The following is a 25,808-nucleotide window of genomic DNA, read 5'->3' on the forward strand; positions in this document are numbered from 1 at the left end:
ATAACAACAAGGTGGACATTTTGTACAATTTATTTCATTAAAATATAATAAATTACATAATATCAAATCAGTAATGCTTTTGTAACATTTTATATACAAAATATTTGAGTAATCTCTTCATGACTAGGTAGGTAGGCAATTTAGCCAATTTGACAAATAGTTCAACGCAAGGTTAAATATAAAAATTTGGTATAAAGCAAATGCAAAGCCAATATTACAAATATTACATGGTATTTTTTGGTAATTCTGTAATATTAGTGACAATTGAGCATTATATACAATTTGTATTAAAAAGCATGAATAATTTTCTTCGCTTATTATTACGTTCGCAATGTTTAAAGCCGCACATTTACATCGAGAAGTTAAATAATATAAAAATGTGATGACGAATAAACATGAAGTATCATTTAGAAATGACGGTGCAATATTTTTTATTATTTTATAAGTATTTTATGCTTACGAACTAATTAATGGTTAAACAATAAATTAATACTACAATTAAGTACTGATTGTAATGTCCAATCCCGTACATGCTTCGAGACTTTATACCTAAAGTCAATACAAGTACTTACACTTGAAGTCCATTCTCCCGAGACTTCGCTTCTCAAAGTAATTACCCATGTATTTCAGATGAAACTGAACGATTCGTTTCGTTGATATTACTAATGCGTTTGCCCCAAAAATCTATTTCTATAGACACACATTTAACATTAATAATGCCAACAAAAAGTTCTTTGATGTGGTCGTGAACTGGTATTATGGATTAGACAAATTAATACTTGTCCGTTACGATTCATGTGATGACTATTTTCTAGGGAGATGATAATGTCTGTCAGTTAATAATACTTAATGGTTGATCTAAGTTAGTAGGAAGATCGGCCTGAGTAGTCCTCGTAGTGTTGCGTGCCGGGCGGCGCGCGGTACCCTGGGTAGTTGTTGTTGAGAGCGTGCTGCGCGAAGAATGTAGTGTAATCCTTTTTCACCTATAACACAACGTTCAAAATCGCTTGTCAATCCAAACAAAACAATACCCCACCTTCGTACACAGATGCAATTCTGTATTGTTCTGTACACCCATGCAACCTAACATTTTCTACGTCGCAAAGCCATAGATAGAAAAGAGGAATGAATGTCTGTATGTTGTTTAGTCGATTACATGATCTTGTGAAGTTATAGGTCGACAACTGTCTTGCCCCATCTTGTGGTTCGGTGCAGTCGATGTAGCCAGGGAATTTTGTAAATATTGTTTCTGGTTACTCGCGGTCCACTGACCAAAGTGTATTGTACTGAAACTTCAGAAACTACAAGTCAAGGGTTTATGAGATTCTTGGACTCATAAGTGAAGATATATTTTACTGATTTTATCAAAGTTTTGTTGAATTTCGTTTCTGACGCTCGGTTGTCTTCCCATAGATAGCGATGCGAAGCCTAAACGAACGCGTTAGGTGTCGCGACTAGTTGCAGACGACGCACGACTAAACTGGGCCTGAGCGAGCCAAAGTTCGCGCTTGCAAGAGTATTGTGCATTTAGAATTTTAGAATGGGCACAAGTGGCCTTTTTAGGGACACTATTCCTTATTGTGTGGTCTTTGGCAGAAGATTATAATCACTGAATTTAAAAATTATAAGACCAATGGCTGAAAAATATGGTGCATTCTCCACTGTCATTTTCATCGGGTAGGCAGATTTGTTATTAATTCCTAGTTGTTAAAACACAAATTAGGTTCAATAATATTATTTATATTGATTTTAATTGATCGAAACCATAAACAAAAATGATCTTGCCAAACCGCGTGCAAACGGGACTATTGTCTATTACTCAGGCCCGACACTAAACTATACTAGAGTGGTCCTCGAGTGCCGAAGTCTGTTAGGTAGCTCCAAACACATAATGTCCCAAGTGACTTACAACTGAGGTACAAAGTCCTGTACGTGGGACAGACGGAACGACGCCTACGCCTCGTTCATGGCAACTAATTCGGCAAGCGAGAATTGCCGCGGCTAAAACAGACAACGGTTGCGTTCAAACTTTTGTAAGGCACTCCTTGTGAGTGTCTGTGGTAGTAGAGATAACGCTTTACATGCATTTTGAAGGTGGTTTGAGTTTGGTTGATTTATCTTGCACCCTTATTATTGGTGTATTTTAAATTCAGGCGGATTTATTGTTGACATACCAATGAATATGCTCCGAATTTAAATGATTCCTAATTTAAATATTTATTTTAAAAATATTTACAATATTTAGTGTAGTTTTACAAAAAGCAAAAAAATATTTACAGAATAAATTGCTAAAGTTAGACATTAGTCAAAAATAAAGCTCTTGGGGATGTAGCTTAGGATTGTTAAATATTTCCAATTATACAGGGTGTCAAAAATAATGGCTATCAAAAACCAAAAATATCTTGTAACTAGTAAAGCTTAATTGGTAATCATTGGGGAGTAAGCCACCAGAAAACATTTCAAAAACAGTTATGAGCACTTAATTAGTTCTGTATTTATATCTGTATAATTTAACGGCGATTGATTTATGTGCTATTTGTCGTTCAACACAGCGCACCGTTTCACACAGTGGTGCTGCTAATGAAGCGTCATTGGAAAATGGAAACTGGACTTTGTGTTAGTGAAGTTTGAGTTGGTGGTACCTTGCGTGGTCTGCAGGCTGGGCCCTTGGCGAGCTGTCTCCTCGCCTCGTTCTCTGCCTCGACGGCCTCCTTCACCGACTGCGGCGGCCATTTCTGGTCTCCACGCATGTTGACGCCGCCTATGTGCAATTTTTCACATAAAATTATTATTTGAAAATAAATAATAATGTCTTAGGTCGTCCTCATGCCTAACCAGAAACTAGACAACATGACTTCGGAATTAAACTTAGTTTTAAAACCACAGTGCTAGTACCTAGTTAGAAATTTTAAAATGGGCATAAAGCTAGTCGTTTCGCTTTAACCAAACTCAATCCTTATAAACTGTCCATAAAGTGACAAACGACCACCGTGGATATTGGCACCAAAGTGTTTACGTGCTCCCACCTTTTGCACTGCAATAGCGTAGTACAAAGGGCAGTTTTGAAAACAATATAACTGCAATCTTGTTTTAGTACCCGTGCGAAAATATCAGACGCGTCCTTAAAGTTTACGCGCGTTGCTATTACTGTTGTAAATCAAATAAACTTCTTACACTTGCTTACTTTAGCGTCATGATTTGTCGTCACTTCATTGTATGTTACCTAGGGAGATTATTTATAAACTTGAATGTAAGGGTGTGAGGGTATCTTTTCGCTCACAGATTTAGGGAATGGAATTATAGCCTGCCGGTGCCAACTCTAAGAAAGAAGTTTAACGAATGTGTCTTTTCCCTTTGAAGTACATAAACCCAATCTGTCTTTGAAACGCATAATACCCGTTTAAAAAAACTGCCTTAAAATTTAAGGCAGCTTTTTTTATACGGGCTCTACTCTACCTACGGGCTACGACTACGGTGGTGGACTCTACCTACGACTTCTTACGTGTGTCGAACTTCGAACTAAGTAGTGTTTCTTGCTAATGGATTTAAAAGTAAAGACCTTGTGGCAATTGCTATAGTCTGTCTGTTGCTGACAAAATGTGATAGTTTCAGTGACTTTTACTGCTTTTGTGCTCACTGAAGCTTCGAATTAAGAGTCAGTGCTTTACCTTGGAACGATGCTGTGGCCGGCTGGCTAGCGAAGACTGGCGGCGGCTTCTGGTGGATGGGCTGCTGCTGACGGAGTGTGATGGTCGCTGGTGGAGGCTCGAACTGCCTCTGTGGCGGCTGGTACGCCGGCTCGTACTGTGGCGAGTATTGAGGCTGCGGCGAGTACTGCGACTGCGGCGAGAACTGAGACTGCGCCCCGTAAGAGGGCTGCGAGCCTTGTGTCTACGCGAACATCAAGGTATGTTATTACTTTTGTTATAGTTAATTCGATTACTTTAAAAAATAACTAGGTATGTGAAAACTACAATTAGAGAACAAACCGCAAACATTGTTTGATTCAATATTTAGTTCAAGTGTGGCTAAAAATATTAGGAGGAAGTAATAAACAGCGAGACACATAACCATTATTGAAGTGTTGATAGGTTCATAGGTAGAATTTATAGTCAGACTGTTTTCAGAAACAAATGACGTTAGTGACAAACGTAACACAGATTTATGGTATCCATTTCGTGTGCTGTAAAAAGCGTAGTTATCATGGCAGTGCATAATGTGGCCATAAAGGACGGATGCATTAAGCCATACAGTGCCATCAGCTCTCTATTAGTGAAGTGCGGTGTGAAGAGTCGTGGCGTGTGAGTTTGATTGTAATTGATGCATAACAAACAAAGTTTTGATTGCCAAGAATCTTGCACTAAAATGATTAGTAACAAATGCGTGACAGCTAACTATCGACGACGGTGACGTTCCATTCCGCCGTACCTGGGGGGAAAGAGGGGCTGGCACGGGGGCCCAGCGGTTGCTCGCGGGGCGGTAGGGCTGCGCGATTCCGGGGGACGGCGGGCCCTGGCGGTAGGGGGACGAGGGAGAGGGGGCTTGGACGCCCGGGCCTACAGGGATGAGCTTGCTCAGGCCACAGGCCTCCTGGCGGCGGCCTTCGCAGTGCGCCGGCTGGCTCTGAGGCTGCTGATATTGTTGCTGGTACGGGGCCTGAGCCTGCTGATATGCCTGGGGCTGGTGGTACTGAGGTTGGGGAGGCTGGTACTGCGGTTGGGGAGGCTGGTACTGGGGTTGGGGAGGCTGGTACTGGGGTTGGGGCTGGTAATTGGCCTGGGGCTGTTGCTGCTGTGGCGCGGAAGGGGAGTGCTGCGCGTTGTTGTGGTACGCAGGACTCTGCTGTTGGGATTCGAAATTTTAAAGTTTTATAATACAGTAGGTAGGCGCGCTTCACAACTGCATTGATCTATTTTTTTTTTAATTAGAATATAAGTTACTGATATTCCCGTTAGCCCATCTGGTTAGGCTGGGCTTAGCACAATAAGTACTTGACGAAGATCGAACCAGCGACCTCTCGAACGGGTTTGATGCCGAAACCATTAGGCTATTGCAGTTGTGAAACTACGTCAAAATATTGTTTGTGTTTGTGTACCGCATGCATTATCTGGCCGCCACCTAAGCGTCTATGTGCAGCACTTTCATCGCTCTCAATTCTATATACAGTGATTGTTTAAGTGAATTAATGTGCGCAGTGTCTAATTATTAAACCAAATTACCTGTTGCTGGTGATATCCGTTCGTTTCGGGCACAGGTGGCCACACTACTTTCTTCTGGCCTGCAACAAATAATTCCTACATTAAATTCCGTTAAAATTTGTATTTTTCGTTAAATAAACATGGCGCGAACGATAATACGCTTGTGTAATTAGGCGTGAAGTAAATTAGAGGCGTTGACGGAGAAAACGTTCATTAAAAAACAAAACAGATACTGTTCTTGCTTATCTGATGGGAATAAACCTCAAAAATAAGCTTTTACGACGCTTGGAGATAGAATCTTGACACATAATTACCATTTACCTAGGCAACCGAGAGATGAAATCTGAAAACCGCGAATTTTAGTATCCATTTCTTTGAAATAGGTATATTATGACACATTTATCTTGGAATTAGCTCGGCCTACCGCGTTATTGGACACTGGCCAGCCGGAGGAAAATAATATCAGTCTCTTAAATATTAATTCAGTACACATAAAGTTGGCCGAAAACAAAATGAATATACACTGAACACAGGTATTCCACCTACACTATCGTTTTATAGGTAGCCGAGTGAAAAAATGTTATGCCAGATGGATCGAAACTGTATCAGAACTTATTTATCTAACAGATTAAATTGTTTGATTGCGACTCACGAAAAATTTGCACCAAACTAATTACTTAGTTAAACATATTAATGTAAGTCGTACTTAACATTATAAACTGCAATTTATGAACCTACATGGAAACTACTTTAGTAAACCAATTAAGAAGGCCAAGAGATTCCTCGTTGTGGATAAAAAAAAGTTTTACAAACAACAACAAGTGGGAAAGAAAATGTTCTTTTAATAAAATTCTAGTTAAAACAAGCATTAATATAACTCAATTAAAATACTTACAAATTGAGAACTATGTTAGCTTGTTATAATAATTACTTAACAAATTGTTAACAACATCTCGTGTAGACTTGTAGGTACGTTCTTGGCGTTTCAGCGATGTATTGGATTTCAATTTACAGCGTATCAAGGAAGTTTACAAGGTGACTTGGCTTTGCTAAGGTAAAGGACGTAACCCCGAGTTAGGTGTAGAGTTTAGTTGCAGGCTAGATTTCTGAACAGAAATTCCAGCACCGTAAATAACCGTCCTATCGCGCGCATCACCTACCTATTCGGACTATTCGTAAAGATGTGCAATTACAAAATAGAATCGGAAATCACTCCAAAATTAACACAATGGAATATGTATAAATAAAATAACCCATGGAGTGAGTATGACGTTCTTACTGGATTTATCACTTTCAGAAACGTTCAACTAATAAAATTAAATCTTCAAAGCTACGGGCCACAGTGACGTTGCACTTTTTTGTGAATAAAATAAAAAACAAACAACTATTTGACCTATAAAATGTTTAACAACGGAATTAAAACAAATGACTCACGATAAATCTGTCCAATCGAGCTGGAACGCAAGACGCGCCAACCGCTTGCCGGTCAGGACTACTCTTGACTATCTACTTGGCTCGCTCGCCAGGTGAGTACGTGCACAAATATCTACCGCATATTATATTTTGAGAGACCACATTTTTAGGACACCACTACCCGTCTCACTCCCACCCACCGCTCATAACACCGGGAAATCTCGACACACCTCCCACAGTGAGACCCTGGTCTGAAGAATTCGTCACAACTGCATGCTAGTATATTTATCGTTCTTGGAAAGGTAACAAAAACAGTTTCCATTAATTACCACTGCGAAAACAATGAGGACATAAATCATATTCTTATTCTTGAGACGGAAAATTAATGCGCTGACATAGCGCTTGCATTCATTTGAATGCGTGAGATGCTGACGTGGAAGGTAACGACGCAAATTAGAGACGAAAGCTTATCGGTAGTACCTACTTGGTAAAAAAATTGATCCGTGAATTAATAAGGGTTATTTATATTTTTTTTATAAAGTAAAGATTAATGTTATTAATTGTCCAATTCAGATTCTGATCCAAGAGTTCCACTTAATTAGTTCTAATAGTCATGTATCATAATTAGGGATTTAAGAGCAGTTAGCGATAATCGCGCACGCATCGTCATTGCCGTGTTGGTATTATGGTGTTCTGCAATTACTGCATCCATTGAGGCATGCGATGCACATAAATTGCGAACGGTATGCATAACCGAACGACGCCGTCGCCACCGGCTCCGGATAATTTGTTATTAACTTGTTTAAAGCACTTAGCTACACTCGGCTTGCACTTCGTCGGCCAAGCAAGCAGATACAATTTAAACGACCAGTTTTTAATAACGCCAAGAGATTTTATTATGCTAAGGAGAGGAGGAGTGATTGCATTTTCTTAGAAACTTTATTACTAAATGACCGCAAGGTTACTTGTTTTGCGCACCGTTACAAAAATAATGGAATGTAGGTACGTTACAGACGCGACAGTTTCATTGGTAAAGCCTACCTAGTAAAGATCTTCTTCTTTTCTGTTTTCCACTTATTTAACATGGATTTGATAGTTGTACATCTGCTTTATATCTGATATCGATGAAACATACTTTTTCAGACTTTGTGTCCACATTACAAGTTAAAATATTTCAAGAGTGCATTTTTCAGGAATTTCACATTTCATTCGTAGCTACGATGACAAACAAAACATTGTAAACTACTTCATGAGTCAACAAGTGATCACGTCAGCACGTAGTGTGGTCCTATCGATGTATACTCATTTGTCATTTGCATCTTTTCAGCACTCGGTTAATATTAGACATTGATTCATGCGCGCGCGCGACTCATCCGAAATAGTTGCAGGTTACGTCAAGAGAGCACTTTTTGTTATTCTTAGAGAAACATCCACGTATCAAGGCCGACATTAGAAATAGCAAGGTGTACAATAAATCTGAAAATGTATTCCCACGTAGTAATTCGGTCTGGGATTTCTAAAATTTAAGATAGTAAAATCGAGAAAAAAAATCAAGTGTGGCGAACTTTCGAGAGTAGGTCACCTTAAAGAATTTCCAGAATCAAATTAGCTACGTTAAAGTGGGGTGGACGTCATTCATACGGATACAATACTAAGGTATTTTTTCTTGCATTTTACATGAGGTAAGTCTGCGGTCAGACACCTAGGTTAATGAAAGAGAATGAAGAGTACGGAAACTCTGGAAAAGAGTTCCAAGTATTTTCAGTCCGCATCAAAAACGAACCTTACTCGACGATAAATTTGTATAAGTATATTATTTTGTTACAAATGGCATCGTCTAAACTCTACGGGTTTTGTCTTGTTATGCCTTAATGTTGTATCGAAAAATAAAACCTAAGTTGATAGGTACCTACATACTTACATTTTAATTATTCACAAATTTTAATACAGTCAAAGATACTAAATTAATTTCAATATTTCTCTACTTACTGTGAAATATTTCATGAGCACACTTCATCAATATTTATAGGTTATTTTTAAGTATTTCCTAATGACGCGAAATAACTGAGAAGAAAATTACATTACTTTCTAATTTGTTGTTTACACTGTAAGGTGATTAAATTCTCACTTTAAAATTCTAAACTAAATAAGCACAGCAGAAATTATTTATTATTTGATTTTACTTACTGAATTCACTTCACAATCACATTAGAATAACAAAAAATAAAGAGTTCTTTACCTACAAACACTGTTTCAGACATGTCGTTTTCGGCTTCGGTGTCGGCTGTGAACTACCATCAAGAACAAAAGGTAAAAACACATTCTCACAGCTCCCAACCCTTGCCAAACTCTTTCACTAATGAACAAAAAACTCCTCAACCGTAGGCGGGAGATCTCTCAAGACACTGACGACAAAAGACAAAAGAATAATTTCCACGAACGAAATTCATATTAGGCCGTTAAACTCATGCAAAATAGAACTGTTTCCATTCATTCATGAATCACGACTTCCGGTGTCGCCGGCGTGTCAATGTCTCAAGACTCCTAACTGGACGGTTTACGTACTAGCCAGATGCAAGTTAAAATTAGCACGGCCACCATTAATTTAGCTTTAAATGATTTATTTACACGTTTGAGAACATGTAGCTGTCAGTACACAATTAATAACCGATCGTTACGTACAGTTGTTATCTCATTAGCTGTGCTCGGTCAGGATTGACCTGAAAGTGAATGTGTTTCATGAGCGATATTAATAACAACTTAGGTGACGGGTAGTGGTGTGGGAATGGAAGTGAGTCTGCCTGGCGAGCGATGGTGCGAGTAATTGCTATATCTAATCAGCTTCCTACTGATGGTTGGCGCGATATGTGACATAGAAAGTGCTCTAACTCTACCAGTCTAGCTGGTACCTTTGGTGGCCCTCATGAACTCAGGGTACACATTGCCAGTGGCGTTGAGTTGCCCGTCCCAGCTGCGGGCCGATCGCATGCGGTCCTGCTGCGGGGGCCAGACGGTATCAAACCGATGGTTGGTGTGAACCAAGGTATCCAAAATCGCCTGCACTTGGGTAGGGTCTAGTTCTGGCAAAGCAGTGCATATTTAGTAGCATTAGTAAGCTTATAACCACCAATATATTGCATTTTTTAAGAATTGAAAAACAGTATAAAGACCAGCGTAAGTTTAAGTTTTCAAGGGATTTTTTGTTCTGTTATTATTAATTTACTTAAGGGCTTTGTGGAATAGACCAGTGAACAAAAAATAAAAGTTGGAAAAGGTTCACGAAATTTTGTAAACTAAAAAGCATCAAACGGGGACTTGCAATTAAAACTTTACAAAAATTATAAAGAAACGATTGGGTTTCTAAATTATAAGAATGAAAATATTTCGTTAATTGATGCATAAAGTTTTACAGACGTGTTAATTTAAGTGTGGTCAAATTTTGTGGGGTCAGCCCATTTACAAAAATATTCGTTACGAATGTCAAGTTTAAATAAAAAGATATTAAATAATCCAAACTAGAGATATAGGTAGGATAAGGAAACAAACATCCATTAATAAATCAAAATTTAAGTTATAGTACATATACAGTGATAAGTACTCACTAGGGTATCCCCTTCGGTTCCTCTCCTCTTCCTCCAGCATTCTGAGGACTGCTGAGTTGGCGAGGTTAGCAGGCTTGTCTGTGGTGGGGTTGTTGAAGTCAATGCTGCAAAATAAAGTTTTGTATAAAATACATGGAAGTCTATATATTTATTGCAGTGCATTTTTTAGGGCTCTGGACTAAGTCCAATATAAGTAGGTGGTCTTAAAATTTACTACTTATGTTTAAATATGTAACAGACAAGAAAGCCCTAAATTGTACAAAGCGAGTGTTCAATTGTTCATTTCACCAAAACTAAAGTTCAGTTTGCGCCCTCTTACTAGTTGCAGTGACACATAAAATAAATAATAAGTTCTTGGTGTTTGGAAAGTAGGTAATTTATAAATACTGAGGACTCTGGAAAACAATTTCCACTCTCAAATTATAGCTAATTATAAATTACAGACAAGAAAGAGATATTAGCTGGCGTGAATTAGAATCGATTTAAATTTTATTATGATTATTTCTCGCTCTGTTAGAGTTACTCATTACATTATTACCCTGTAATTTGAGACTCATTCGTTCATGTTTTTTTATGATTTGCTAATGAATGTGCATACAATACTTTTAAAATACACACACCGTTAATAAATAACAATCTCTACCATTATTGTGTTGTATCTACAAAATACGTAACCTATCTAGAGCACCAATACATTTTTAACACCAGGTGCGATTGCGGTCAACTGACCGCCTTGTCTTGCTTAAAAAAATCGATATAACCAGCTGATATACCATAATTGGAGTAACAATAATAATTGCTACTAATTAATTGTCAACGTGCCAGACGTTTTAAGACAACAATCAGTATCATCGTCTGTACAGTCATGTGATGATTCACCAGTCGAATGCAACCGGTGATCATGCTATGGCGAATGTTCAAGTAATAAAGTTTAAAAATAATTCCTAGTATATGCTATTGATATTTACACCTCTATTTTTAACCTATGGATGAGCAACCAATAAATCTTTTGCCAATAAAACTCCAAACGATTTGTTAAAATGTAGAAATAGTCCGCATAGTTTGTTTAAAGCGCTCTACACACCTAACTCGCGCTACCCAACAATACGTCGATATAAAGTTGACTTGGATGAGCTGCATAGGGTCAATATATTTTTATGACAACTTAATTAATAATCGCGAATGAAATTATGCTAGAAAAACTTTAAAATTGCTCTTCTTAACTAAATTTGTTTAAGACTACGATATTTTGAAGTCTATTTGGCTGTTGGTGTAATTATTTAAGAAAATTTTGCGTCCAGTCTCACCGCTTATATACTAGTGTTGCTCTCAATTATAAAACATGCAGTGTATTGCAGAATGCAGTGATGATAGTGGTTTGGGTGGATTTTGAATTCCAAATATCCGGGATAGCCACACACCGGATTACCGGATACTCGAAAACCGGATATTCGAACAATAGCCGCGTACGAGCCCAATCCAATGATTTTCGTTCCAAGTTATTGACTTGTTTTTAAGACTGATAAACTAATCGTAATCCTAAATGCTAATTGAAAAATTGGTAGTGATTTAATCAAAGAATGAACTATAGCAAATATTGACATTTATTTTGGACGAAAAGTGGTCATTAATAGTGATGTACATTACGTAGATAGGTAAGTACTTATTTCAAATGAGATCTAAATCAAACGCAATACCACAAAAATTTAAAGAAAACTGAACAAGTGAGTTTTACGTGTGCTTAATGAAAACAATTAACTTTTGGTAAAAGTGGAAAATCTTGGAAAATTCACGACAACCGCTATAACGTCGTTACTAAAAAGATTCGTAAGTTTCAAACGTGTAATAAAGTTTGGTAATTTAGATTTTTCGAAGTTTCCTCTTTTGCGACTTTCTCTACTTTCGCACTAAATCAATTTTCCTTTTTGAAAGTCATGGAAAAACTAACTCTATTGAGCGTCGCACAACCGTGGGAAGCTTCTGCAAAAACCGCGCTACAGTAGAGATAGCTAATCCCACCTTCATTGAGTTTGGAACTCGTTCGATCTGTTTGCTGGAACTGTGTTTAACTGTATTTGCACTTTGGAATCTTCTCAGTTCTCAGCCTATTTACTATTTTGCCATTTCCGTTTAGAAATTGCGTTTTGAACAAATTACAAGACTAATTTTTAATAGTTTAGTTCGAAAATCGGAGGTGTTGGAACGTAATAAATGCATCGTATCCTAACAATATTTTTATAAACTTTCACTTGCGAATTGTTGGTTTATTAAACAAATAAACTTTGATAGTGTCTGTTAATTAAAAGGCGACTAAGCAAGACTAGATTAATTTTTAATTAAATTGAATTATTTATGTCACTCACTTAATCAACGCGTTTTTTATTATATTGCGATTGTTAATTGTTTATCTATAAGGATATGAGATCACGTGACGTCATACGAGTAACAAAGTAGGAATAAATTAATATTTTATCAACCATTTAGCGATAGCTTTTTATTTAGTGCAATCGGTGCGATTTTGCAACTTAAAAAGTTTTCTCCAGTTTGATCTAGAGAATGAGAAAACATTATACGCTCTTCTTTCTGCAAAAAAACAAACCTGACATTGACACCTGATACTCATATGGTATCGAGGTGAACGTAAACTCGATTCCCTTAATAGGAAACTTAGCTTGCACATGGCCGACACCTAACTCGAAAGCAACTTTGTACAGTCGTCAGCACGTCAGACTACACATTTTTGTAGAAAAATAACACCTGTTACAATGGTATAAGATGCCGCAGTGTTTACTGTAATGTGCTCTCTTGTGTACACTTTATGTCCTAGATTTTAGACGTTGTCACTCCTTAGATGTTTCGCAGTTTTTATCTTGGATTTTATCGTGGGATACGGTAACTCTACTTTGAGAAAATAGTAAACAAAATGCCATAAAATAAGTGTGTAGATCGTGACATTAATTAAAGACATAGTATTTTTAATTCAATTACTTACTTAAGAAAAAACTTAATAAGAAACGAAACAATAGTTGTCTTTAACAAAAAGTGTAACAATATAAAATTTCAGTTCAAATTAGACGTCAAAATATTTTAATTGAATTGGTATGATATCTATCAGCGAGAAGTAAAACATTGTGTAAGTTGTATTGAGTGCACTAACGTTGTTTTCAATAAGAGCAATTATTTCTCTCAACTTTTTCTGTTACAATTAAACGATAACATTCACTTTCTTAGTAAGTAAGTTAAAATCTTAGTTGCGGCATTTACACATCATAAATTGTTCGTAATTGTTTTGAAGTCTTAGGCAAGTTTATGGTAATGTGCGCCGAAAGACAAATGGACCTTAATTCGTTTGTAATTAGATTTAAACTCTACTAAAATGGGTTCTAAGGTAAATGACCAGCAAATAATTATTATTACCTTTAAGATTTACTGAACCTGAACCTTATTACTAAATACTAATTATCCTGATTGTAGAGTTTTAATTTTAATATTGACTAAAATTTAATGTGATGTAAGGAGAACTCTATTAATTGCTTAAACTTATTGTCAACGTTATCTACGTATACCTTAGAAAATTCTCAAATAATTTCTAAATGAACACAATATTTTTTTTATTTAATGTATTGTTGATGCCAATACAAACATGTATTAAAAGACAATTTACATTTATATGATCTTAGTCACGAAAGTGAAACTAATCATTATCCACTTTTATTTACAAATCTTGAAACTAATATTTTACAATTAAGTACAAAGTAATGTAGAAATGTTTAGTTAACATGACTTTCCGCGGAACAAACTCATATTCCTGCTTAAAATATAGTTAAATAAAATTCGAATCATATAGCGTTTAAAAACTAGATAAATAAATCAAAAATAGTTATCTCACCCGTTTAGTTCTACGTCTGTAGCCATATCTGCGAGCACGTGGTCCTCTTTACGAACAATAACAATACAGCAAATTAACAAGACAGCTGTTTGCACCACTATTATTTCTTGATAACTGTGACTAAGTATTCCTTTATTTGTTTACTTTACCAAAACCCGATTTGAAGGTTAACGATTAGGAGAAATATTGACTTTAAAGTATCAAAAACAAAAACTTTACGCAAACTTAAACAGAACTGCTATCACAGTCCGAAATTATTTTTTAGAAAAAATTGCCGATAGCAAAACAAATGAATATCGCGGATCATTTTTCAAAATAAAAAATAATAATGTTCCAATTGTAAAAAAGTTTCGATATGAACTTTTTAATTTTAAATTGACTTTATGGCCAGCATGTGAATTATGAAATTAATTTTAATAAATGTTTTAACGCATGCGCAGTGTTATGCGCCGGTGCGCCGCGTCGCGACTGTAGCGCGCGCGCCTTCCTCATTTGCTTGTTATCTTGCCTTTTTTTGCGATTTTGCGTCGGAACACCGAGCTTGGTAATCGGTAACATCATAGCAATTATTCGCACGAGTAGTTAGTTAAAATGTAGAGCAATCTAAATATGGGCTAGGATGTGTAATTATCTGGCATTATATCAGACGTTGTGGTTTACTTTCATTAATTTAAAAGTAAACGATTCGCAAAAAACTTAGAATTCCCGCACAATGTATAACGTGTAGTTAGATAATTATCTAGGCATTAATTTCAAATTACTTAAAAAAACAGCTCTTAAAAACATAAAAGTATCTACATTAGAAATATTGAAAACTTTGAAACAGGTAGGTAAATAAAAAATAAACGTCTTTGGCTGTATTGATTTATGCCTTCGCCTCTGTTTTGTCTTTCGTCGATGAGGATAATCCAAATTTTCTTTTTTTGTACATAAACGGCAACAGATTCCATTAGCGGCTACTGGCCAGTGTTTGCATATTCTCACAAGACAGCTCCCACATTGCATGATGTGTGTGAGCCGAGTTCTTTGATGATCCGCATGCTTATGGCGGAATGCGAGCGATGTTGGCTCGGTGCTAAATTTCGTCCACGTAAATGTCAGTGCCCCGTGTTCACGCTCCATAATTGAACGGTCAACGGCATTCAAATCGGCCCATCACTGTTTATCTTGGGAAGCATTCTACAATGGGGGCAATTCCTATAATCATTGCGTGACATTTAACTAAACACTCAAGGGGTCAATAGGTTATTTAGAAATAGGATTTCCATTTACGGAATTAGGCATTTTTTATTTAAAAATAATTGATTTTGATTATATTTTTCCTAAAATTCACATCATTTTTGTAATTATGATACCAGTCTTTAACGTAACTAAACCGTTTTTTATACCTGAAGTTAGCTAATAATTATTATACATTTATTATATTATTGACTCTACATAAGTCTTACTATGTAACTATTACTTCAATTATTATACGAGTAATGAGACAACAGAAGAACAATGTGGGCTTCATTAACAATCTTTTTCTAATGTTTAATACTATTATTCTAAAATAAATTAGTGTACTATCAAGAAAAATTAATGTAGAGTCATATAGTGCCAGGAATAAATTCCTACGAATAATATTGATTGCCATTACATCTAATTTTATTTAACCCCAGCGGGATAATATTAATTTCAGATGAAACAAGAAAAATATCCAGTTACAATTGAATTAACTACGAAGTGGGCGAAGAAACAAAGAGTTGTTCTTGACGTTAATGAAAAGTGAATATTGTTGTAGCTCTGGACTTTCAGTCAAAGTAACGCTTGACTGGTCGATCCGATGCTATTTAAGCCAAAACGACATTTAAAAATACTTTTTCTGTTGCCATTTTGACGACAGATTTAGCGCAGTGGCTGGTAATCGTCTCTATGCTAGAGATTGAGGTTCATACCCCACACCCAACACACAGTTTGGTTGCATTTGTATTGGATCTACTTAGGCATTTTCCATGTAGGTATAATATATTATGTTTATGTTTATTTAATCATTGTCTGGTACTTCTAATACGAGTACGAACGATGGCGCTGTATAATAGGTAGGTATGTAATACAGGAAATATCTTGAATGTCCCCATCGAAGTCGAAGCCTGCATAGCCTAGAGGCAATTCAAGCCTTGCACTGATTAGAATTGTATTAATTTAGGCACTCCAAGTTGTATAAATTAGGATTTTTGTATTATTACCTGTTTGCAATAATGTAAATACATCCTTCAAGTCAAAATCCCCCTTCCTACTTCCTTGTGTCCGCGGTTGTAAGTAGGGCGCAACATCCCGTACGTCACTAATGCACTCCGCATGACTCAAGCGTTATTGGCACGCTGATCGCTATCCGATCAGCTTCCGAAACATTCTTAGACGTGTTAATTATTTATGACTATTTGCAAATCATTTTGAGGTTTTTTACAATACGAATGGGTTGTAGTGTAATTAGGTGACAATCGATTCTTTGGTAGAGACGATTCCACTTATCATTACTCTACTACTTACACTTGGAGCTCAATGGAATTGCTTATTTTTGACTTCTGATTTTCATTAATATAGATTTGAAACTATACTATTCAACTGATAACTGACAAAATATGTATTACACACTGCCCGCAGATTTAAAAAAAAAACAGCAATTATACCTAGTCACCTGAAAAACTGATGGCGTTGTTGATATATTTAACTATGAAAAAGACGAAACGGAGGAGAAGACGTACTTTGTATATTTATTTATTTTATTTCAAATGTAAATTTTATTTTCAATTTGTTCTTAAAATAACACAGACTCTCTGTCATTTTAATAACCAATCAATACAAATTGCACGCTTGTCATCAGTACATGACTGACGGTTACGTTATTGGCGCGACCGCATCGATTCATCAATTAATTTATCAATCCGTTACATACGTTAAATACGTAGTGTTGATTGTATGTACAGTCAGCGTCAAATTGTTCGTGACACCCAAAGTGGCTAAAATGTTGACAACAACCTTATTCATATTGTAACAAAGACGTGTTGCGAACTTATTGGTTACTTTGGGTGTCTCGAATTTTTTGATGCTGACTGAACTTAGTGATAGGTGAGCAAACATCTCTATATTACAATCAAGGACACATTAAGTGCTTAATTACGAATTCCGAGTACAATTAAATAATTAGACGAATAAGTAGGTACTTAGACCCTGCTTTAATTTTGATTGTGAAAATCACTATCTCACGGTTGGTATTTCTTTAATATAATCATAGGATTGAATCTATTCACTTTGACTTGAATTTTCGTTTCAGAATTCGAGCCAGAAACTGTTTTCATGAGTAAATATAATTTGGTACTAAATACATACTTACTTCAAAAAGATTTCTATATTATTTGTAACTTAGTAACTCCAGCAAATTAAAGCTAAGTGCAGACAATATCAATGTGTTTTTGTTTTCAATTACTCATATCTTATTGTGTAATAAGATATAGTATTACTGGTATTACGTAGAGATAACTATTTCTAGGGTTGGTTATCAAAGCGTGGCCATTTTCTATTGTAGTTAGGTAATACATTTTTATAGTATTAAAATTACTAAATTTTTTTTTAACAAAATGTGGTAATAACCTTTTCTAAAACAAACATTGTGCAACTCTCTAGTTTAAAAACATTCACAAATATTCAAATAAACTTTGAACTTTTCATTAATAATTTTCCACTCTCTCCAGGTTCCGAGTTCATAATAATATTTATACACATAGAGCCGAAAGTTCTAAAAAAATATTATTTTATTGTTCATGTCTTAAAACGCTATTTTTATTTCTAGTCAATGCTCAGTATTACATTTCTTACTTTTTTTCTGTGGTTTATATGACGATAATTTTTCTAGATTAGTAGAGTCATAAATTCATCACCAAAAACTCAAGTTTAAACAGGACATAATTAATATTAATGAGACAATTTTAGCTGCTCTTTTCTGCCATGTTTACAGAAATAAAATGGACCGTTTTATAAATTTATTTCTATAAATATGTACAACCGCATCAGAAGGTATTTATTAGTCGTATCTCAGGAATCCCATCTGCAAGAGTGTTGACCCAGCTGCTCTAAAAGCAAATGCAAGTAAGTGCATCGAGATCTCGAAAATTGCATCGAGAAATGCTCGTGGATGACAGCTATGTTTAAGCTTAGCTTTCGCGTTGCGGTATTTTTTAAATAAGTACCTAAGTATTATCTTATTCATAAAAGCTAAAATAACTTTGCAATAATATTTTGACTAAGACATAATAAAATCGTAGGTACCAAAATCATTTCACAGAAGTGACGCACTTCACAAAATTCGTGAAAAATTTGTAATTAATGAAATCTTTGAAGTAGAAATACGCCAAATAATCACTTATTTGTCGTATTTCTATTTCCAAGATTTCATTCATTACAAATTTTTCACAATAAATTACATTGAAAACGAAAAACCCACGGTGAAATTCCTGCAATAGATTTAGAAGGTACAAATATTTATGAAAGTTGAACGAAAGCCGCGCTCCGTGGGGACTCCGGTAAAGAATCCTGGTAACGAGTCCTCGCTGGGATAGCTAACTAGCTTTTAACCCTGGCTTTACTCGAATAGAATATTATGAAGAATTCTCAAATTGCGGTTTATTTAGTAAGCAAACACTGGATTTGCAACATATAATTAATTATACGTTTGGATCTACCTTAATAATAAGTTTCATAAAGCTCTCTAGCTTGTAGACGTTGTCCTGGACATTATGCTTTATCAAGTTATAAGAGCTCGCTTTTTATGTGAGCCGCGACAATGCGACTAAAAAGCACAACGGCATTAAATTTATTGAACTTGGCTGGACATTGGGTTCACCAGACTAAGGCCTTCCTGAGTCTGCTGATAAATTATCTGTATCTGTGAAAATTTGTATTATGTATCTTTTTGTATTGTATAAGCATCAAATAGTTTGTGCCACCCAAAATAGCCAAAAAGTACGCAACACGTCTTTGACAAATGGAATATGGTTGTGTTATCAACTTTTTCGCCACTTTGGGTGTCATGAACTATTTGACTGTAACCATTAAGCATGGAGTGGGTTCACGACAATAGTCTAGCGTCGACTGGGTTCGCCGTTTCTTAGGATCTCAAGTCGGCAAGTTCGACCTTCACCGTTGTCGCGTTGGCCTATTTTCTTTAGTTGAAACTCACCCTACAGAGCCATTGTCGAGGTTGGAGATGTGCTTGTTGAGGGTCTCCTGGATGTTCTGCTGCGAGTACAGCCCGATGGGCGAGTTGAACTGCTTGTGCACTATCTTAGGGCCGGTGGCCATCTTTGAGTCGTTCGTTCAGCGCTGGAATTGCAAACAAAATGCTTGGTTAGGAAATTGTTGAACTTACAGCTTATTGTTTACTTTAGATCAATTTGATAACAAGGTCTAGTTTCTACCCTTTGGAACAGACACAATCAATATTTTGTAAAGGAATATTTACTAGAATAAATTAATTATTTAGAGCCAAAATAGCTCGTTAGGTACGCGTAAAACCACAACTAAGATGCAGAATGCGCTGCGTTGAGGAAAGTTTGAGGAGAAAGCTCGTTTTGTCGCTCGATTTAGAGTACACCATTTTTGTTTTAATATACTTTTATTTGTGAAGTTATTTTTTCATTGATTCTATCATTCAGCATAGTATAGTATCTTTTGGACTTTAGGTAGTGGGAAGGCGCTAGATGCAGGCCGCCACCAACCGGCCATTGTGGAAATCTTTGAGGAAGGCCTAGGTTCAGCAATGGACGTCCTATGGCTGAAATGATGATGATGATCTTTTGAACATTTCATGATATCACGGATTCAAAATTCTTGCTACTTCGCTGTAAGAGCACGGGACGGCTAGCTAGCAATAGTCTGCATACCTATCGACATGTTAAAAACCAATTTTCAGGGAATGTTTCTCATTTATAAGTACGTGTTTCGTTTGATGGAAGATGAGCAAGAACTGACTAGGAGTTCTTTTGATTACTTTATTACATTTGATTCAATTATGTTCTTCATTATCAACTTTATATTATGTACGCACACTTAATAAACCTTCTACTAGTGTTAACTACCTCCTCAAGTGTGTAATAAAATTTATGCCCCTTGACTACGAGAAGTAGTTCGTTTATGAGCTGCGAATGTGTATGTCTTACACACATTATGGCCTAATAAAGACCTGTTACTAAGTCAGAACAGAAATAGAGCTTTTTCGTAGAAAAATCACAGCTATCTTACAACATCTAAGGTCCACATTTCAACATAATGAAGCTTTTGTGACTCGAAAGGGTAATAAGTCATTAGTAATGATGTAATCTGTGCTTGGGTCTTTAAAAGTTAATCAGTTTTCTAATAAACTAGTTGAATTTCATTTATAACGTCGACGCAAACCTTGAGATGAAATGGAAGCAGTGAATGAAACAATTGAATCGTGATCCGTAACAAGCGTCTCGTAAATCACCGTCATTTGTTTCACTATTGTGATCGAAGTGAACAACGATGGGGCAATTATTAAGTACGCGTATTTGTATTAAATAACGTTAATGGCTGAAGATGCAGTGTCAAGAAGTAAGGTGGCGATTTATATCATCCTCATGAGATAATTTTATTACTCTCGCGCAAGATTCGCGAGGGCAACACCGTCTTCTTATTTCGTTTTTATTGCCATTCGCGCCGAGACGTCGGATATCATATTTTTCCCTAATGTGCTTGAAACAGGTAACCTTTGTGGAAATAAGTTTTCAATATTAACTTTGAACGGGCGTCGGGTGATTATTGGTTGTTATGAATGATGTTTGAAACGTTTTCTCATCTCGTTCAATTTGGGGGATATTAATTTTTTCGAGTGGCGCTCGCTGTTTAATTTGTCGAGGACTGTCGGAAAGTTATTTATCCACTCGTGAAATCAACCATTAATGTCGGTAGAGTGTTCGCAGCGGACATTAAATCAACAAATCTATCTTTGAGGCTAAACTTGTTTTAGATTGTGGGTGTCGAACAAATCTTGTAAATCTTTAAAACTAATATTTAAGCTTTTAACTATTCTTAACCTGAAAACTACTACTAACTAAATTACTAAAAGATAAGTAAAAACTCTATTAAATTCCAGAGTTGAGTTGTGGCTTTCCACGATTTTTGAAGATAGTCAATCAATAGAAGGTACTTTTATTAAATTTGCATAAGAATATACTATTTGACTTAGATGACAAATCATTTACAATCAGTCCCGTACATGATGACAGATCACTTGGGTGATTCTCCAGTCTATAAGTAATTTGTCTGGCGGCCGCTTGCGAAACGCCGCGGAAGTCACCGGCTCTTGAATTAGCCGCGGTTCAAGTGGAAAAACAAAACATAAGTAACTCGCGCGTGTTACACCGGAAAATCTCTAGGAATGCGCCGGGTTGAGATATCTGACGCTATGCTGTATAAAATCTCTTTAAAGATAACAGTTTCAGTAATGAATAAGCTTATTTTTTGTACATTTACCTGATATTTGTCATTAGGTTAAGATTGAGAATTACCCTGTTCATGAAAAGAAACCTACAAGAAAATCTATATTATAATAGTCGATGAAATCTTTGAAATGTGTTTTACATTGACAGACATGTGATCAGCGAAGTCTTAAATAATAGGGAACAGAAAAGTTACTGTAAGCTGAACAAGACGTAATTGTCTGCAATTTTACTGAAACTGAAATTAGTCAGAGTTCAAGGTGGTTGACGTCAGAGTACTAAAACAAGTGAACTATGATCACTTCGTAGAAACGACTCACAGTGAAGGAAACAATGAAAACACTGACTAAAAGTCACATAATAATAAGCACGACGCTTGGCTTTTACCCAGTGAGTGAAGTCATAGTTGTATTTATCTAATTAATTTAGATTCTAAATTATTAGATAAAGCTATTTTAATTAATTAATACTTAATCTTCATGGAACTCTTAAAATTCCGACAATTTTTTTATGAATAAATAGACAACTGGAATAAAATTTCTCGATGTGACATACTATGACTTTCAGTTTCAGCATGTTTTGCCTAGCTATTTTGCTCTTTAAATGAGAGCTTTCGATCTTAGAGAATTATAATTTTTAATTAAAATTGAAGAACTTTCAAGAAATGCTCGTAGTGCTTTAGATAAGCTTTTATGTTTCATTGTAAATTATGTTTTGTATTTTACTAAATGATGGGCTTTAAATTCGATTGTCAGTTGTTTGAGTACATTGACATTCAAAAGGTGAGTCCGAGACGTCAAGTGCAATAGACGACACATTAGAGGTCAGGGAATGTAGTTCACGGGCCCGGCAGTCGCCAGGGGCGTTAGACGAAGATCACAATCTTTCTTTGAAGTTTTGTTTCCCTGCACAATTTGGCGTTTGAGAAGAGAATTCGCGTAGGCGTCTGGACAGTTTGTTATCGTACATACTCTTTCGAAGATGCGATATATAATGAGAACGACGAGAGATATAGTCTATTTTCGTGTTGGACTTGCTCGAGCATGTAATAAATATTTTGGCGCTTATTTTCGGATTTAATACACCGTTTTTTATTTGTTACAACAATGAAAATACGTCTTGTTTGTTAAGCTTTATTGCTCTGAATTCATTCGTTGCATCAAAACTCAAATGTTGGAGACAATAATTCCAATGAAAGTAAACTGAATTACTCCGATTGTGAAAATTATTATATTCAATCTGAAGCTAAAATCTTTATGACAATACACGTATTAAGAGTATACAGAAATTAAATAATAATAATAAATAACTATTCACTATTCCAGCCATGGGCGAGAAAATTCGTTTCGACGAGACGTAAGGTCAAAAGAGTTGTTTTTAGAAGAACAAGGTTAACAATAGCGTCATCAAGGTTAGAAATAATCCCGTCGTATAATGCAGACTACACGATATTCAAAAATAACATACTAATATTAGACCAAAACCGTATGGAATTAACAAAGAGTTACGCTTAATCGTCACACGTTGATCTTTTTGAATTGCTCACGGATTGAAATGAATAAAATAGTCTTGCGTGAATGAAACGTTACATATAAATGTTTACAAGACATTTAAAGCTTTTAAGTGTATGCAGAAGCTGATTGACACTACGGTCATACAAACATCAATCAAGCTGTAATGAAGACGTGCATGTAAAACCGCTTCGCTCAGCGCTGGAGCGCTTTCACGCTAAAACGGTCCGCGTTATTTCAGTACTGTGAAGTCATGATGGATTATTTTTGTAACCGAACACCTTGTACGTGAAGTTAGTCATGGATGTCGAGGTCGGCAGGTGATTAGCGTTTGCAAGTGCGCGACTGTGGCATATTAGTGCGAATGTTAGATAAAGCGGCGTTTTTTGTTTTTTGTACCTTGTGCGGCGTGGGTTCGTGCGAGCGGTTTGCTAGCCCGTCTCTAACTGAGGCGGGCGGCGCCCGCCCACGCGCCTTGCGCACGAGTGGATGATGCTCACCTGCGATGTTTCAGCGATCGCGGCAATCGCCTCCGTATCAACAGGTGCGAATTTTGCAAAAGCATACTTTGTTAGCGTTAACATTGACCGCGATGAAAGGATGCAGAAAGTTTTAGAGGCAAGAATTTCAGCTTAAAAGTTACTCTTGAACGGCATTCGTTTTGTTTCAGTAGACTTATAACTAGAAGTTTCTATCTCGTATTCTCTTTATTGGATTTTTCGTATATAATTAATTAATTGTTTATTTATCACTGCATATTTCATTTATTTGTCCCATATGTTTGTTGTATTAATCTTGTATTATGTGGGTGCATTCTCAACACGATATTTATAGTGCCAGACTAGATTCAGAAATACCTGAGTCACGTGTCTATATTATTTATATGAATGTAAACTGGAGGTTAAATGCTTATGATGCAAAAATAAGTAGTTGAAACTGTTAATATGTTATTTGTATTAGTTCTTGAATGGAAATGAATATGTTTTATGACTTACGTCGAGCTATCATACAATTTGTTTACTTTAACACCAAGTTTGAACAGAACTGACCTAGAACTAACTGAACTGACACCGCAAGACCTTGAACTTCACTGCTGAAACTTTCAGACAAAAGTGTGTAGCCCGCGGCTTCCAGAACTCGAATGCGTCCAGCGCCTTACCGCGAATCTACCGAATTTTATTCAGTCTATTCTTAACTTCGCTTATAAAAGTTGACAAATAACGCACCGGTTCCCTTTTCTTAATTTTTGTGTTTTCAGTAAATGTTTCTTACAAGGTTGTTGAACTTTGTTTATGTCAATATCTAAGGACAGATTTCTTTTAATACACATTCATTTGTGGAAAGCGTTGCTCTGTTTCGTCGTTTTGTTTATACGAGTAAAATACCTAGTTAGATCCTGCTGGATTACTATCAATCTTTACAGTTTATGCTCATGTTTAAAAAATAACCAAATAATCAATCCCTAAAGAGTATACTAATCTTTATTTACTTTATCTACTCGTAGGTACATAGTTAGTACCTACTTAGATATCATTGATGTAGCAAACAATAAAATATACTCTTACTATCATTGGAAAAAAAATCGATAACAAAGACGGTGCTTCAAAACGAAAATTGTTTTAACCTGTCTAGAATACCATAATAAATGCATTTCTTTCACGATATCACTGAAATTCTGTTCTGTAAAAAGGCTAAACACAAAATTTTATCCAATAAAAATGAATTCTGAAAGTTGTTATTATTATTACTAACTAGCAGTCATCCCATAATGCGCTTTGAAACTTATGAGAAAATATTCAAATTACCTACTTTGCTTTGCACCTGTCGTGCAAAATACCGTAGTTCTGAGCTTCTTACAGTTTCTGGCAGTTCCCTGTATCGCATAATATTGCAAACTTAGTCGCGGTTCCGCCACCCGTAAGATTTTAGGAAGACTTATTATGTGCTGTGTAAACTAATATGATGGTATCCCGGTATAATTTCAACAGTTTCGAGGTGGAAATTATATGGAATTTATGGATGGAGATGTCGGAATTTTCACTTGCATCTGGTAATTGTCATAGTCTTCATGAATGCACGTTGCGACGGTTGTGGAATAGAATGGAATAGAGGGAGCTTCTATAAAATGACTAGACTCTTCGACCCTATAATACAAGGATATAATATTTTATGTATCTACTTTTTCCAAATTATGTATCGACTGTAAATATTATTATGTTAGTATTTTTGTACCTTTTTAAAATATTTAAATTTTGGTACGTTTACTCTACCTACTTACATTTAAGTAACTGCACTTAGCAAATGAAGAGTGAAAACATCTTTTGTTGTCTTGAAATAGGTCTGTAGTCAATAAAGTGGAACATTCAGTGTTAGGGCTTGACTATAACTCGTTCAGTATATTGACCAAGTCTGTAGCCAGTTTCTTGTGGTTACCTTGAAAAGTAATTTGTATCGAATACCTGGGAAAGAAATAATGTAGGATTATGCTGAAAGAATTTTTCAAATCGTTCCAGTACTTTTCCGAGCCTATTCAATACAACCAAACAAACTTTCAAGTCTTTCCTCTTTATAATGTTATTAACTAGTATAGAAGTTATTAGATTATGTGAACAATAGTCTAGTTCTGCTATTTAACTATTCGATTGATAACAGCACTAAGACGCCATTTTTAATATCGCGAAGGTGATCAATTAGTCAAC

General features: G+C 35.9%; 1 protein-coding gene across 7 annotated transcripts; it reads right to left on the bottom strand.

Moving 5' to 3' along the window:
- Window positions 1–14: 14 nt before the first annotated feature.
- Window positions 15–24,266, bottom strand: LOC135073950 (uncharacterized). Of its 7 annotated transcripts, XM_063968217.1 has the most exons (10): window positions 23,509–23,619; window positions 19,321–19,463; window positions 10,214–10,317; window positions 9,521–9,691; window positions 5,220–5,278; window positions 4,429–4,842; window positions 3,669–3,891; window positions 2,643–2,761; window positions 1,910–2,001; window positions 891–983 (listed from the first exon to the last, which is right to left on the bottom strand). In XM_063968217.1, exons 2-9 carry the CDS (start codon window positions 19,440–19,442, stop codon window positions 1,954–1,956), a joined length of 1,260 nt encoding a protein of 419 aa, XP_063824287.1. In that variant the 5' UTR covers window positions 19,443–19,463; window positions 23,509–23,619; the 3' UTR covers window positions 891–983; window positions 1,910–1,953. The 7 variants fall into 7 exon arrangements, with proteins under 7 accessions (XP_063824285.1, XP_063824286.1, XP_063824284.1 ...); XM_063968215.1 differs by lacking the exons at window positions 1,910–2,001; window positions 23,509–23,619 and adding an exon at window positions 24,159–24,266 and having other exon boundaries at window positions 15–983; XM_063968216.1 differs by lacking the exon at window positions 1,910–2,001 and having other exon boundaries at window positions 15–983; window positions 4,429–4,839.
- Window positions 24,267–25,808: the final 1,542 nt, after the last annotated feature.

Source organism: Ostrinia nubilalis, chromosome 8, assembly GCF_963855985.1.
Source record: "Ostrinia nubilalis chromosome 8, ilOstNubi1.1, whole genome shotgun sequence".
Classification (NCBI taxonomy): Eukaryota; Metazoa; Arthropoda; class Insecta; order Lepidoptera; family Crambidae; genus Ostrinia; species Ostrinia nubilalis.

What these genes read in the sequence shown, in the direction of transcription:
- LOC135073950 (XM_063968215.1), bottom strand. Translation starts at nt 19,442, where the DNA reads ATGGCCACCGGCCCTAAGATAGTGCACAAGCAGTTCAACTCGCCCATC. An exon ending in CTCGACAATGGCTCTGTAGG is followed by an intron (nt 10,318 to 19,320) that starts GTGAGTTTCAAC and finishes TTTATTTTGCAG; the next exon opens with CATTGACTTCAACAACCCCA. An exon ending in GGCCACAGCATCGTTCCAAG is followed by an intron (nt 2,762 to 3,668) that starts GTAAAGCACTGA and finishes AATTGCACATAG; the next exon opens with GCGGCGTCAACATGCGTGGA.